The sequence below is a fragment of the Trachurus japonicus genome, chromosome 4 (assembly GCF_045865225.1).
Source record: "Trachurus japonicus isolate A0001 chromosome 4, Traja_1.0".
NCBI classification, from domain to species: domain Eukaryota; kingdom Metazoa; phylum Chordata; class Actinopteri; order Carangiformes; family Carangidae; genus Trachurus; species Trachurus japonicus.
The window spans coordinates 7,109,945-7,125,607 of NC_140910.1; the positions used below are offsets into that span (position 1 = coordinate 7,109,945).

General features: G+C 40.4%; 1 protein-coding gene across 2 annotated transcripts in view; it reads left to right on the plus strand.

The window, feature by feature from the left end:
• rab6ba (RAB6B, member RAS oncogene family a) overlaps nt 1-15,663 on the plus strand; it is a 53,792-nt gene that overhangs the window by 19,275 nt on the left and 18,854 nt on the right. For both annotated transcript variants that reach the window (XM_085773632.1, XM_085773631.1), the window contains exon 2: nt 7,875-7,933. In XM_085773632.1, the coding sequence (XP_085629758.1) occupies nt 7,875-7,933 (59 nt within the window). The remainder of the gene's footprint in view (nt 1-7,874; nt 7,934-15,663) is intronic.

Here is a 15,663-nt window from a genome sequence, read left to right on the forward strand (position 1 = left end):
ACGACTCCAGTCTCATAAGAATCTGCAAAACCATTTCTCGCAGAAGATTTTTTGTTCTCTCAGAGGTAATTACATAAGAAGTGAGGGCAATACAGCTAATGACCAATTATATACTGCACAGTTTGGATTGACCTCATGTTTTTGGAGCTGGACTCGTATTGGGAACTAAAAATTAGAATATACCTGCCTTTGTTATGTTGATTTTGATCATACTCTTTATAAACTCCCTCAGTATAGTGCAAAAAATACCACAGATGTTCTACAATGAGCTAGTCAACAAAATAATAGGACTTTGGGTAACAATAACTAGTTTTTAGTTTTAGTGCAGCGATAAGACAGGAAAAATTGTATGAGCCTTGAACAGATGTCTGCTCCCATCAGAGTGTCCCATCGGATGGTGCTGTCTATTTCTATGCCTGCATGTGGACTTCATCGTACTGCAAGTCTAAGTGGAAGAAGATGTCACCAAGTTCACATACAATGCTGCACATCAACGTTAAAGATTTAAACGCCTTATGTAACCTCATGAATCCCTCCTCTCTGACCCCAACTGCGGCTACGTAACAGAGGAATCACGCTCTAAAATTATCACAACCAAGTGAGTTGAGCAGTAACGATGAACGAAGCAGTGACCGTGAATCACAACAAAAACGGTTCCAAAACAGTAGATCATAGCTAGGGCTGTCACGATCATGACATTTTAGTTGATGATTAACTGCCAAACATAAAATTGTGATTAACGATTTTATTGTCTTTTTCTGATCATTTCATGCCACTATACTAAATATAGTTTAATTATACACATACACCTTATGAAAAAGAAGAGCCATGTATTGGCATTAAACATTGGAACATATTAAAAACTGCATTTCTGTTTGCCTTTAGGCTTTGCAATTTAATCCATGATGCTAATGTCAATAGATGCCAATAAATACATAGCTCTTGAATGGAAGAGTGAACTTTAACTTTATTATTTATTTTTATTTTTTTATTATTTATTTTTTGCCTATTTTATATTATGACCTATTGTACTATAATTTGTGTTGAAGTATATTTCTGGAGATACTATATGTCAGTAATAGGCAGTGACGGCTGGTATCAATGGGCTAGTGGGGCTAAGCCCTCCCTGCATTACACAACAAAAGATGAGGAAAAAATATTATATAGCCTATATTATATTCTCTAAATAACATACAAAAGATTGTTCTAAGTCTTAGTAAAATCGGAACTGGCAACAATATTAAATAGTTTCAAGAAAAACACAGGATATCTCTAAATGGGCTAATTTTAATCAGCCCGAGCTCACCGAGTCTGCTCTCATTCATTTTCCGACTGTGGATGATTGACAGGTGCCATGTCCCGCCCTCGCCATTGACCGACTGTTGGGGCTAATTTCATTCAGCCCACAGGCCGAGCGGTTCTGACCAATCAGCAGCGGGCTGACGCAGGGTCAGTGATTGACAGGCGTCATGTCCCGCCCCCTTGGTTTACTTGTCATTGGGGCTAATTTCATTTAGCCCAACACCGCTGTTTTCAGACCAATGACAGGAACCGGAGGAAAAGTTGTGTTGTTGTGGGATGGAGAAGACAAAACAGCGGCGCTAGGCGCTAGCATCACAGGTAGCAGCATACTTTACTGCTCTAAACTGTCTTTGCTAACATGAACGAAGTGGAGAATCTAGTTTCTAAACTCACCGGGAGCACCAGACTTAAATGACATGGCGATAACAGACCAGAAAGGCCGTCGATATGAGCTGCATATATCGTCTTTTTTTATTTATTTATTTATTTTTTAATTGAGCAATATCGTCGGGTGTGTGTGCGTGCGTGTGTGTAAGTGTTTGTGCGCGCGCGCGCGCGTGTGTGTGTGTGTGCGTGCGTGCGTCTGTGTGTGTGCGCGTGCGTGAGAGAGGGAGAGAGAGAGAGAGAGACTGTGTGTGTATGTGTGAGATAACCAGGTGAAGTTTTTTTGTTTTTGTTTTGGACTAGACCCTTACTTAATGCAGTGTGTAGGCCTAGTTAGTTGCTATACTTTTGTGAGATGGGATAACCCTAACTTTTAGCTGTGTTAACCATTTAATGGGTATAATTCATTTATTAGCCCACCCAACTAATTTTACCACCAGCCGCCACTGGTAATAGGAAATGGAGGGAGGGAGCAGGAGAGGGACTTGGGTTGAAAAATATGTTCACAATGATACTTCTACTACTACTACTTGTCTTAAATATGGAAAAATTAAATAAACAGAATGTTAAAAAAAAGAAAAGAAATGTGGTCGTTGAATCTTAGAAATTAAGCACCTCCAGATAAACAGTTTGTGACGCTCCACTCATGTGTCATTAAACCACAGCCGAAGTAGAAGGAGGTGCAACCAACGTGTCATTAAAAGAGCACCATTCAAACCTCACACGGTGGAAAACAACAATGAAATAGTGATGAAAATATGACATTTCTGTTGGTTCCATCCAGCTGTTTTTATACTGATGTATGGAAACGAGTCTCACAATTATGCAAAATATTTTTGGTCAACTCAAAAAAGCCTACCGGCAGCAAAAGCAAGTGAAATCGATGATGTTGTTGAAGACTCTGCTGTTAATCATTAGATTCAGATTCAGATTCAGCTTTATTTGTCCTTTGCAGGAAAGTTGTTTTCACCAACCCGTACAAAACATCCGATGCAACATACAGTAAACACATACCCACATTAACACATCACCCATAACAATAGACAAAACGCACATTTAGCGACTCAATGATTTATATTATCGAGAAATCACAACAAACAATTTAGCGTTGTGTCCCAGCACTAATTAGGGTAACACATATTAGCATATTTACTGTCAAGTCTCCCTCTGAGTCCAGCGGCAAATCGGCTTAAATGAGGGGCTCTTAAAACAAGCCCACCGGGTCCTTATTAACATGGGCCAGTTGGCTGGTAAAAGCCACATGGAGGTGGTTTGAGTGATTTAGGCTGTTGTTGTCAGAGGATATGTTGTGAACAGCAGACGGCTCTCTCATGGCCATTTTCACAAGAGGAACATGTGCACTTTAATTAGATAGCGACGGTAATCAATAGGTGCCGTAAATGTCAAGATGAAACATTCGCACCGACTTCCTGGAAACAGTGGGAGAAGTGCTCCAGCACAAACTGGGCTCAGCAGTGACTGTTGCATCTTTGGTTTTCACGTAGAAGAGAATATCAACTTGTATGTTGTGTCTCCTCATGTCACTTATAGGACATACTGTTTATTTCACATCAAGGATTTATAAGTCTCATTAAAACGTTGACATTAATCCGCTTTTACACTTCTCACTTCTCATTACATGATTAATCTTGTGCGAGGGTTTTTACTAGCCCGTAGCTAGGCACTTTAAATTATAGTTGAACCTGTTACAGCTCACTGTTACCATGCCTTTTGAAATTTAATAAGCTACCGTTTTCTCTGTAAACCCACTGCCCTGTGAGAACACACCTGCGTTACGCTCTGCATGAAAGGAGATTATCGCTATGTTATCTGTAACACTGGTTTGTATTTTACTTTTATGTCTGACTAAATCTACTAATCATTTGAATCCCATCATAATCTCTAAAATAGCTTTGAGTGTTAATGGCAGTGGGGATGAAAAGCTTACGAGGGGGAAATGCTCAGAAAAGCAGAGCTAATTCCAAAAATGTAATCAAAAATCTGCCTTGTTAATCACTTCTTTTTAGCCTAACGGAAAATTCACTAAATTATTGCAGCCATGTAACTAAGCTTCCTGCTTCCACCCCAGTAATTAAATTCACACAAACAGACCTGGAGTTATATCTGAAGATACTGATGAAAATTAAATAACACACTCAGTTCACTCAGTACTCACTCATGTTTCTCTGTAGGTCTCAATTCAGCTGATTTAATGTCATCCATCATTTTACTGTTTTGTACATACATCTGAGCAAAAACTGACAGAGCTGTGACGGAATATCATTACTGTAAAAGCGAGAGAGAATTTCAGTGTCTCCTCTGATTTTGTTCACATTGCACCATCCTATATACCACTTGAGTTAGTGGAAGAGAAATGGGCACGCTGTCTGCTCCTGAGTTTTGAAGCTTTCAGCAGTGACTGAGAGGAGCAGAGAGTGCTGTGTCATGTTGCCTAGTGGTCGAGGACGGTGAGTCAGCACTCAGCAGCGAGGATGTTGGATCAGGCTCTCCATCCTAATGTTCTGCTCTCTCATGCTGATGTGAAGGGGCTGCAACTATTGATGATTTTGATTGATTAATTAGTGACTGAAAGTAGTGAAAAATGGCCTTTAAGGGGTGACGTGGTGGCTCACCTGGTAGAGCAAGTAGAGTTTTTCTTTTCTACACTGAAGCAGCCATGGATTTGAGTCCGACTAGTGGCCTTTCACTGCATCCCTCTCCTCCAACCCCCCCATCCCCGAAAATTGAGGCAAATTTGAGAAGTATGAACCTTTGATAAATACATGAATAAATGAAAAACATTATCACAACTGAATATTAGTAAAGTCCACTTGGTTTTGTAGATTTACCATTTATTATTTCTGTCACAGAGGGTCGTGGATTGCAGACGGAGAAAAGCAGTTTTCTTATTTTAAGTGACAGTCAATTTTGAAAGCTGAAATAACAGTTGTCACCGGTGTGTTATTAGCGCTTGCTAACTCTGTAAATTGGTTTTTAAAAACTCAGTTTTTATAATTTCATGTTGTGTGATGATGGATCAGAGACTCAGAAACGGAGGATGAAGCTTACTGTTGTTAGACTCAGTGTCCTCAGTTAATGGAACATGTAGACAACGAGGACTGAAGAGAACTAAATGCAATAATATTAAAGCAGAAGTAAGAGGAATATTTGTGTTAATGTAAGTCTTAAATAGTTATATCTTCCGACAGCAATCACTTACATAGAGTGTTTGGTCCGAAACATGGGTCTGTCAGTCACTCTGCTCTGCTGTAAGCCGAGGAGAAAACTTCTTGTATACTTCCTTGTATCCTACAAGTTTTATCCAATGAGGAGAGAGAACGGCATGAAGGGCTGTGTGCAGCCAAGGGATGCGCGGGAATGTGGTGACGTAGGGACGAGGACCAATAAATCCATGACGAGGGCGGGGACTGCTAACTCCATCGGCTGACAAAAAGTTGGCCAAAACGATCGCTTACTTCTGCTTTAAGTGGAAACCTAATATCACATTGATATTTCTTTATGACAAAAACTGTTAATTTGAACATACTGTATATTAATTATTTGAACATAGAGCACAAAAATGCGTTATTGTTTATGTGACTTCACGTAACTTAAACAAAGTTCAGTCACCTTGGTCAACTTCCAACACATCCACTACCATGCAGGGCAGAGATGACACTGTTATCTTAAAGGACAATTCCAGGCGAATTCAACTCGGGGGTGTATTTTCATATCATTTTAGGTCTAAAAGAATGAATCTGAAGATTTTCAGTTTAATCGCTCCTGTTTTGCGGTAGCTGCGTCTGTCCCTGCAGTTAGCTAATGACATGCTAACTTTAGGCCTCGTAAGCAAAACTAGGTCCCTGTAGGTACCTTGTTAGCCAGGCGTGCTAGTGAGAGAGATCAAATTAGAGAATAATCAAACCTTTCAAACACTTTCTTAGACTTGTTGTGCTTTTTTTGTGTTAAAATGTGTTAAGTTCACTAGTAAAAAGGAGGACAGCTCTGGAGCTAAGTAAGCAAGATGGTGTATCAATAAATTACCATGAGGTCATTAGCATAATCAGTAGCTGCTCATCAGATCCTGCCTTGCAGATATGGAAACCAAGTGAGGGCATGGATACATGTAATTAGTAGGCCTGATTAAAACTCTTCATGTAAACAATTGCAACAGTGCCCATTCAGTGAACTGTGAGTTTAAGACAGATTATGTTTACTGAGTGAGCTTCTCCCTGCAAATTCGGAGTCGGTGCATTTCTTTCACATGAATAATGAATTAACGTTTCACAAATATTAAAAACAACAAATCTGAGATGGCAGCAGTACAGATGGATGTCTGCATGTTGCACAGGCGTATAGATAATTCAGGTCTATTAGTCAAGAGTCAATACGATGAAATGTGGGAGTCAGCGATATGCAGAGTCTGTCGAGTGTCGGCTGGTTGATTGGACTGAACCGTTGCACTTTGGATGTGTTCAGCTGAAGTTAAGGATCTAAGACGTCGGCTTTCAGCCAGGCATCTGCACGGCTGCTAAATGGATATACAAAGAGAGGATGTGATTGATTCCTGCTGGCTTCCCCGTTAGCTTTGCATCAATCCCCCACATTAATAAAATCACACAGGAAAAAATATCTGCAAACCATATACACCATCTCTCAATAAGTCAACCCTGTCTAACCAGCCCTCTTTTCTTTAAGTGATTCATTCTTATGTAATATATGATGGATTGACTGTTGAATTGATTAGAAATTAGGTGGCTGTTTTCCAGTCATTTTTCAGTCATACATGGTGACACGCCTCCATGACAGTCCGTGTCAGATAAATATCATTTTTCCACGGAGAAACACCTTAGATCGAATGGTTGGATACATTTGGGTTCACAGGGTCTTACATTTTTCTCACCAGTTTAACAGCGATGACTTATTGGAGCAAAAATGCAGAAAACAAAAACCACAATCTTTTATTGTCTGTGTTTTTCTTGTTATTTTGGAACCTGTTAGTTTGTGTCTGTATTTTAATGTTTGTCTTTCTGATCTTTGGCCAAATCTGCATTTAAATTACTTGTCATCTTCTCATTATGTATCCACTGTAACAGCAGACAGTGTGGAACAGTAACACAAACCTTATATTGATTTTACTCAGCATGATTTAAAAAGAAAAAAGAAAAAATAGGATGCATTACCAGTTAGATTTGCCCCAATTTGGTATTGATTGTTGCTAATGTTGCCTCAGATAAATAAATGGCAGTTTTGTGCCAACACACAAGAATATATTTTCTTTTATTCCACTGCACTGGTTTCCTGTGTGCAAACAAAAATAGAGAGTGTGCAGTCCAGGATTACTGTAAGTTATGATTTGCAATGCACACACATTGATCATGGCAATCAATACTGTTGGAGCTAAGCATTGCTCAGAAATTGTTACTGGAACTGTGTATAAATGGGAATGGATGCTGATTCTTATCAGTGCCTGTACCACGCTCCAACACATTCATTATGGAAAAGATATTTTTGCTTTAGGGTAGAAAAGAGTTTCATATCTGCACTCATAACTTGCCATGATACAGGATGTTCTGCTTATTAAAAAAAAACAAAAAACGTCAAGTCCCTGAAAACCTAAAGCCCATATGACCCATATTGTAAAAAGTGAGATTCCAATGTTTTATTTGATTATAAAGAAGCAGGTACAAGTTCTACTGTGAAAGCATCAGAGTCTCAGTCTACAAAGAAATTATGCACATGACCTGTATTCAGAAACTGAGCTGTAAAAAGCTGCTAGGACTGAAACAGTTTCTACTCTCAGCCATACCCTAAGCCCCGCCCACCTGCATCTACTATCCAGCCAGCAGGATTTGGTGTCTGATTTGGCTTCTCCGTCACATTTCCCATTGTTTCCTTGAATATCTTCTCTGTATTCTCCCTATTTAACATATCAGATGGGTGATGTCGGTGTTTTGGGCAGATATAACGCTGGTTACAACAGCTCTGTAATTGCATCTGAACCTGATGCCATTGCATGACCTCTCGGTCACTCCCAGACACACTAATGAGCTCCCTGGGCAGCAGCGACGGCCATAGCAGAAACCATAGCCACCGATCCCACTGTGAGGTTTATTGAGTGTCTGAACACAAGAGGACCAGGCCTCTTGTCTCTCATTTAATACTGTCTCTGTTCTCTTGTTTTGCAGTTGGAAAGACGTCTCTGATCACACGGTTCATGTATGACAGCTTTGACAACACATATCAGGTAGGTGCTTCAGAGTGAATATTCTGCCTTCGATGATCAATTTTGTCTCTATTGATCGGTCACACTGTGCTGCCTGCCTTGCCATTTGATAATGTAACCCACAACTGTACTTACATTAAAGAAATAATCCACACCTACACAAATGAGGCCCAAGTAAAATTAGTTATGATAGTCAAGGAAATTAATTCACAAGAATTGTGGGTGTGTGTGTTTGTGTGTGTGTCTAAAACAAGGAATTTAAAGCCCACACGGATATTAAAACAGACACGTTTGAACTGAACCACATCAAGAGCACTGTGGGCCCTCGGGCTATGACTATTTCTAACCCTGTTCTCCACAGCAGCCTAATCTCACTCGTCATCCTAAAAACAGAATATTGCTTATGCAGCTACAGTACTCTTTGCAAGTATCTGCAGATACGCAAAAGACCTTTAAATAAACCTGCTTTATAAGCAGAAAATATCTATTTCTATAGTAATAAAAAAGGAATTAAAAATAAATCTCACAAAGCTATTTCATCCTCCTTCTCATATTGTGTAGAGTGTGTATGTGTGTGTCTCTTAGCTCGCCCAGGCTCCTTATTGAGGGAGTGCACATTATTATGAGCCTGTGCAATGTGTGAAAACATAAGCAGATTAGCCTCAGAAACACTGTAATACCATCAGTGTGCAGGGTGAAGAAAAGTGAAGAGGTAACTTTTGTTTTGCTAAATTTCATGCAAGACATACAACTTCATTTGTTACTGAGTATCAATTATGACGCGCTGATGATGGTACTGGTGAACAAACCATCACTCAGTGGGGCTTCACACCACATACACTGCTTTCTAAAAGTAAGTTTTCATTAATCTGACAGTTAAGTGTCAATTCAACATAAAAAAACAAAAACAATTTTGTACTGATCAAGTTGATGTGATCAGATGTTTAGTTATGGTAAAAAACCCAAAGTCAGAAACAGTTGAATTCAATAAAAGAAGAGAAAGCAGCAAAATCCAGGCACTTAAAGGGATACATAACCCAAAATCAATAATTCACCAATTTTCTACTCATCGTCATGCCAAGGAAGGGTTAGGAGAACTTTCACAGTCATCAAAACGCTTTTGGAGTTCCAGGGGGGGTCCGGCTGACAACGGATTTTCATATAACTGCGGCGGATAAAGCTCAGTTTTGAATCGTCCAAAACACACACTATGAAACATCCAGATACCTCCATACTGCTCGTCTGTACTGACCTAAGTGTCCTGAAGCTGCGACATGAAAGAGTTGTTCGGAAAAAAATTAATTGGACTTAGTATGACGGTGAGTAGAAAGTTGGTAAACTATCGATTTTGGGTGATGTATCCCTTTAAACAGATATCTGGTGTAACACTTGAATGTTGAATCAACTATCAAAAACAGTTGCTGAGAGATGTAGCCTAACTAATATACACAAGTCAGATAGATGAGGTCTTTGTTTGACCAAAACCTGAACCAGCTGTGCCGTATTTCTATCGTAATTTAAATAGTAGTCCATTCAAAAACATCAGTGAGTTGGAGAACAGATAGTAAACTTGCCGACAGCAGGTGCTCTGGTGGCTCGCCCATACAGCGTATGTCGTAATCACAGTGGTCCAGGTTTGAATCTGACTCGCGGCCTTCGCTGCATGTCATCCCTATCCCCATTTCTCTCTCTCTCTCTCCTGATTTGCTGTCTCATAATAAAAGTGTAAAAGCCCTTTAAAATATATCTTCCAACTTGCCAACAGGCCCTTCACAAGGCCAGCAGAGTTAATAACATTATTCCTTCTGGTCATCAAACTGGAGCCCTGGAGCCTCATTCCCTTGAGATCAAATGTGAATGCGGTCCTGTCTCTAAATTATCTAAGGTGGTCTCTAAAGGTCAGCTTAGTTCTCCATCTAAGCTGTGCACCCTTTTTCCTCACCACTTTTATCCGACTTGACTTTTGTGCCCTCTGCAGTATAAAGTCATTAAAACTAGAAACGCAGGAATAGAAGTTTATTAAAAGTACACTGACACTCAAGAAATCATGACGGGTAAGAAGACAGCTCGGTCCAATCTGACCTGCAACCTCTTGGAGTCTCCACCAGTTTCCAACAAACACGGTAAAACAGCATGTTACTCCTTTTACACATTTCTTTTTAATGGCTTCAGCGTAAGACGGTTCTGGATTCAAACCTGTCACCAGTTAACACTTGCAACACTTAAAACTGTCCACAGAGGTGAATAGTTGTTTATCTCTATATGTCAGATCTGTGATAGGCTGCTGGTATAGACCTGTCCAGTGTTTACTCTGCCGATCACTCACTGTCAGCTGGGATTGGCTCTGGCCCCTGGCATAGCTAATAGATGGATAGACATGCAGGTATTGGCTTTGACAGAGCCTGGCCAGCTGTTTCCCCATGTTGCCAGTCTTTGTGATGAGCTACGCTAAACAGCTTCTGGTGATAGTTTCATATTCAGCAGTCTGGAGTGAGTGTGATGTCAGTCATCTCATCTAAGTTGCAGCCAGAAAGCAATTAAACATATTCCTCAAAATCAAGTTGTACATCCTCACTCTGGCCTCGTAACGCCCTAAAAAGATAAAAACAAGTCCCTGTTCTACAGCGCATTGAACGATGTTATTATGACAGTTTCATTTCTGGACATTTCACTCTCACTGTCAGATTTCAAGTATTTTGTCTAAGTCTCCATGATGCCTTGATGTTTTTCTTTAACAAGACCCTCCAACAAATTGCTATTGGACTTATATTGGTTGTCAGCTATTTAACTTTATCAGCCTCTGAGAAGTGGGATTAGACATTATTCTGTTCATTGATTCTTGTTAAAAGTCAAGGGTTTTGCTAAAGGTTTCCCAGATTGTAGAATCATGAGATAACTCCACTTTTACTATTTCTGGACAGATATTCTCAATTCAAGCAGTTAAGGTTATTAAAAAGTATTTCTACTTAGGTGAGTGATCACCTTGCACCTGTAGTAAATATTTGTTTCACACCTGTAGAAGACAGGTTAGAGGAGTTGTGATTATCTGCGCTTTCTATTTTATAGATCACCAAAATCCTTCTTGGTTTCATAGATGAATTCTCAAAGCTCCTGTCAATACCCCGACTCAGATATGACTAGTTTTTAAAGCCATTTTAACATTCATGCCTACTTCACCTTTAGCAGACTAAATGTTAATCCATGATTAATTCTTTTAATTTCTCTTCTACAGACTGAGCCGACTCATTGTCAGGACAGGCTCGTGGTCTTGTTTTATCTAATGGTCTTACATTCAGTACGTTTACATGCAGAGCTTAATCGAGCTATGCTCAAAATTCGATTTTGGCTCAAGTTGGACTTCTGTCCTTGTCTCAATTTACATGCAACTGAGAAAATCGAATAACTGACGAGGTCCGCCCCCTCATGCGGCGTCACCCGTTGTTTCAGTGGGTTAATACGCCCCCTGTCCTGTTGACTTTCCTGTCACCTCGTAAAAAACTGAATATAAACAACTTATAAGCTTAATAATAAATTCTCAACTGCAGTACCCGACCAGACGCGCCAGTCTGGGCCGGATGCGCGCTGAGAATAGGATACGGGCTTCCTTTTTTCATCTCTCTCTCTCTTTTTTTTTTTTTAATAAAACACTGGTCGCGCTGTGTGAAATGCATTGAATCTGCGCTGACGTTGGATTTTTTTCTTTACTTTGCGGGATTCAGGCGGCTTCTCTGCTCCACTTTGTGTCGTCTCTACGGTTGTGGAGCATGCGCACATGCATTGTCCAGTTATACTCCGACTAAGGTGTATACATGACGGAGAAAATCGAATTCCAATCGCATTATCTGGGTGTCTTAATCAGAGTTCTCAACTCCGATTTCAGTCGGACTAAGGTGTTTACATGCACTTCAGTTGTCAGTTATAGTCAGATTAAGGCAATAATTCGGTTTTTTCAAGTGTCATGTAAACGTACTGATTGTTTGACTTTATGTTTTTGATCTCTGTGTTTCACGTCACTATGTATATATTTTTTGGTTTTACCGCCCTCATTAAGCAGCTTTTGTACACAGTAACGGTCCATAGAGTTCTTAATTCTGGCTCTGCCAACAGTTTAAGTAAAGCTTTTAACAATATCCCGTGTGAATTAGATCCAGTGGATGAGCAGCTATAAAATTTCAATATTATCTGAAATTCCATCCTTGATGAAATTGCTCCATTTAAGACCAGTGAAACTAAACCCATGTCCCAGGTCTGGATAAGTGATAACATTTGTGCTGTGAAAGGAGGATGCTCTAAGCTCCCAGGCCTCTTCGCCCACATCAAGGCTCTGAAGCTCTTTTACGCTGAAGTTAAAACCACCAGATTTATTGAATATTTCAAATCCCATGCTGTTTTTTACCATCATAAGACGAACCACAGACCCCCCATCGTCCCCTCTGTAGACGCTGATACCTGCAATGATTTCTTCAATATACTTCATTCAAAATAAAAATCTCACTTGCCAGAATGTTATTGCACCTGTTGATCCCCATCAGTTTTTTTTTTACTGATCAGACCCTGCTGCAAATTATCAACAAAGTAAACCTCTCAACTTCTTTAGATGTTAGTATTAGTTTTTTTTTTTTTTTAAAGATGTGAAGTTTGAAAGACAATTTATCTGATGGCAGCCATTTAAAGGGATATTTCAACATTTTGGCCAATTGGCCCATTGCCATAATCCCTAGCCTACAGTTTTAGGAGTAGGTTTGTTACCTTTAATTGTCGGTGCAAACTATTTTTTAGAAAGACAGAGCAGAGCTGCGAGCTGCTCAGAGCTACGCTACGGAGGCTCATGGGATTTCTTGGTTTTCCTCATCAAACTCATCAAATACACAATCCGACAACTCCAAAACGCTCTCGTGGACAAGTTGTGACCTGCACATTCACCACGTTATGAGATAATAATGGAACATGAAATGTCAAAAAAAAAAAACATACACATCCCAAATGATTATAACAATTATAGATCTTACTCCTAACTTCCTTTTTAGCCAAAGACAGATATTTGAGCCTTTCCCATCAGCCTTCGGAGCCCACCATAGGAAAGAAACTGCAACTCTGTCGGCTGACATCAGATGTCCGTCTTTTTTAGTGCTCTTTGATCTTAGTGGACCTTTTGACACAGTTGATCACACCATCCTCTTGCAGCAGTGGGTGGGCATCACGGGCAGGGCCCTTGTTCTGATTCTCTTCATCATTTTTATGCTGCCACCGGGACATCTCAAAAGATCGGTTTTCATTACTTCATGAAATCTTCGCATAAAATGTCATGAGGGACATGGATGAATGGATGGCTCAAATGTCCTTTAGTAAAGCAGAATTTAACCGTTTCTGTCAACCATGCCTTTTTTTTTTAAATGATGGCTAGATTGTTGCTATTACTGCAGCGCAGCCCCTCTTCTCCCTGTCTGCAGCAAACGTCTCTCTACACTTTATGATTAATCCAAAATGAAGCCACTATTTTAGCAGATACCAAAAATTGAGAGCCCATTAGACCTATCTTTTCCTCCTTGCACTGGCTGCCTCTTAGTTATAGATTTTGAAATTCTTCTCATAAATTTTAAACCCCTGGGCTGATTGGCTCCATGCTATACAGTATTTCTGACATTTTAACAATGTGCTCCTCGTAGGTACCTAAATCCAGACTAAAGGTGACACGGCATTTGTCTTCAGGGCCGTCAAACTTTAGAACAGTCTCACTGAGGAAATTAGGACGGCTACATCTCTCTCTCCATCTATCTGTTTTTCTGAATTTCAAGGACAATTTCCATGGATGGATAAACAGCCATGAATCTGCTTTCAAAAACACTCCCGATAACTTCACATCCACATCTACTTTTCTCTATATCCAGGGATACATTGCAAATTAGAACAGCTATTGATTATACAATTCAATGGCACCAGTTTGTAATGCATCAGGAGTGAATAGCTGTGTTGATTTTCACTATTGTACACAATTTGATGACTGTAATGAGATGAATATCTTTATAAATAGGACCTTTAATGCATGGATAGTGAATGTGACATGATCATTTCCAGAGAGTAGCACACTCCTAAGTACCATTACCTGGAGTGAATGTGGGCGTTTGTTGTTGCCTGCAGTCTGTCTCGCTCCAAGGCCGCCGCTATAACTCCCAACCTGAATGCAGCTGGATAAATTACGGCTTCCAAATCCAACAGCTGTCAAAGTCGGCACTAAGTGCAGTCATTCTCAGGAGCACTGCGGGAACATGGTCCTCTTAAACAAATGACCGTCTGCACCGGCCTCATAGTGATGTGGCCTGAAGACCCAGAGCTCTCCTCACCCTCACTTTTTCAGCCATGAGTGTGGAGGCAGCAGATGCCAGACAGATAGCATCTGCTTATTTAATAATGCACCCATATGCTGTTTAATGGTAGCCTCTGCCCCACACTGTTGTAAAGGCCCGTGCCTCCAGTGGGAACAGCAGCCAGGGAAGAATATGAAAATCAGATGGTTTGTTTATTTGTGTGTAAAACAAAACCATTTAAATCCACCATTGTTTACAAAACGGCCTCGTCATTCTCTCACGCTCACTCACCTTTTATTCTCTTCTTTTGTTTTACGGATAATGGCGTAATGATTTTTGTATGGATGCCATGACCTCTGCTTTATAGCTGTAGATCAAAGTCAAAGCTCAGCCTCTCCTAAATGTGTGTGTTTTACCCTGTGTGCAATGCATATGCATGCTACCCCCTTCTTCCCTGTCTCTTTTCCTTCCTGGCTCAGTGACAGGTAGGGCTGTAAATGATTTTCTAGCTCAGCTCCCGAGACCTTTGAGTATTAATTAAAATGCTGCATGCATTTGCTCAGTTTGAGTGTTTATGCTGTTGCTCAGAGGGGAGGATGGGCTTTTGCCCAGCGAGGGTGGAAAGATGCTATGACTGCGAGCCTGCAGGAGACGTGTCTCGACGAGAGGATTTATAAGAAGTCATTCAGGCTTACAGATCGCCACATTTTTGTTTTCATGTAAGTCCAGCTTTTAGATTTGAGCTGATCCAGTTCAGCCCTCCGAGGGAAGAAAAGGAGTCTATTTAGAGAAGCAGGACCATCGGAGAGATGAAACCGAGCATGGCAGCGGCTTTAGTCAGCGGGAGGATGTGTGTGAGGTGAGCCAGATTTGCTTCCTCTAAAGCAGCAGAGTCCCATCAAGCAACCACCCAGCCGAGAGAGACACAGGCAGGCGTCCTCACTGCCTGGCAGCACATGCTAAAGGGCTCAGAGGCCTCCAGAGGCAGAGTGCTTTTGTCAGCTGTGGTGGAGCTGTCAGTCAAACCTGGCCACCAGGCTGTGACGGCGTCTGCTCTGCCCAAATATCAGATATTTAGTGTAACTGACTTTTACAACACTGAAGATTTTTCTTTTTTTTAAACACACTGGGTGACAGTTTGGATCAGATGATAACCCAATAAATTTCCAATATACTACAGTTTGGAGGAAAATATTCCACATAATCTAGTCTTTATAACTATTTAAGGAAATAAAACATTGACCAGACTGGAAGATTGACAGCAGCTATGTTGACTTACTGTTCAAGTCTGTTTTCTAAAAATTCATTGGTTGTAGCTTTTCTGTTCTGTGATCATCATTGTAAATTAAATAGTTTTGGAGTTGTTTGATTGTTTATTTGATGAGTTTGATGAGGGAAACCAAGAAATCTCATGAGCCTCCGTCAGCTCGCGGCTCTGCTCCACCT